This window comes from Apium graveolens, chromosome 7 (assembly GCF_009905375.1).
Source record: "Apium graveolens cultivar Ventura chromosome 7, ASM990537v1, whole genome shotgun sequence".
Classification (NCBI taxonomy): Eukaryota; Viridiplantae; Streptophyta; class Magnoliopsida; order Apiales; family Apiaceae; genus Apium; species Apium graveolens.
In genome coordinates this window covers 261,734,073-261,735,170 of record NC_133653.1, presented here as the reverse complement: position 1 = coordinate 261,735,170, position 1,098 = coordinate 261,734,073, and the positions used below count along the sequence as shown (strand labels likewise).

General features: G+C 44.3%; 1 protein-coding gene across 1 annotated transcript; it reads left to right on the top strand.

Moving 5' to 3' along the window:
- Positions 1-212: 212 nt before the first annotated feature.
- On the top strand, positions 213-887 carry LOC141674826 (uncharacterized). Its single transcript, XM_074481529.1, has one exon. The coding sequence runs from the start codon at positions 213-215 to the stop codon at positions 885-887; it is 675 nt and encodes a 224-aa protein (XP_074337630.1).
- Positions 888-1,098: the final 211 nt, after the last annotated feature.

Genomic DNA, 1,098 nt, shown 5'->3' with positions numbered 1-1,098 from the left:
CTGCCTGGTCGGTAAAAATGAAAGCCTTTATGGAAGCACAAGGAGTATGGGGGGCCATTGAAGCAGATGATGTGAAGGAGAAAGGTGAAAAATTAGAACCATGCCTGGACAAGATAGCACTTGCAGCCATATATCAGGGAATACCTGAGGATATGCTGTTGACGGTGGCCGAAAAAAGGATCGCCAAGGAGGCATGAGAAGCCATCAAAACTATGAGCATTGGTGCTGACCGAGTGAAGCAAGCCAAAGTGCAAAATTTGAGAGCTGAGTTGGATCTGTTATCTATGGGGGAGACAAAATTATTAAATGACTTTTGTATGAAGTTGTATGGATTGGTAACCAACATTCGAGTGTTGGGAGAAACCGTGGATGAGACAAGTGTGGTCAAGAAATTGTTGAGAGCCGTCCATTCGAAGTATGTGACAATTGCAAGCACAATTGAACAGTTTGGAAATATGGAAGAGATGATGGTGGAAGACATCGTAGCTCGATTGAAGGCTCACGATGAGAGAACAACAGGAGTAGTTGAAGACAAAGGGGGCAAATTGTTGATGACGGAAGACGAGTGGCTAAGGAGTGAGTCACCTGATGGAAAGTTGTTGTTAACCCGTGAAGAATGGGTGAAGCGAGCAAATAGGGGAGGTAGTGATCAGAGATTCAGACGAGAGTCAAGTGGTGGCATTCGTGGGGGACGCGATCGTAGTAAAATGAGGTCTTTCAATTGCAATATACTTGGACACTTTGCATATGAGTGTCGAAAACCTCGCCGTGACAAGGAGCAGAAAAATGAACAGAAATCAGAGGCAAACTTGACGCAATATGAGGGAGATGAACCTGCATTACTCTTAACTGAATGTAGAGAGGAAGAGAGGAAGAGAATAATGTAGTGTTGCTTAATGAAGGGAGTATAACGCCACAGCTCAAGCCAGAAACTTAGAAGAAAGCAGAATCCAGCCTCTGGTATCTGGATAATGGAGCAAGTAACCACATGACGGGGTTACGCTCCAAGTTCTATGAGTTGGATGAAGCAGTGACAAGACGTGTAAAATTTGGAGATGAGTCAGTTGTACACATAAAAGGGAAGGGCTCAATGGCTTT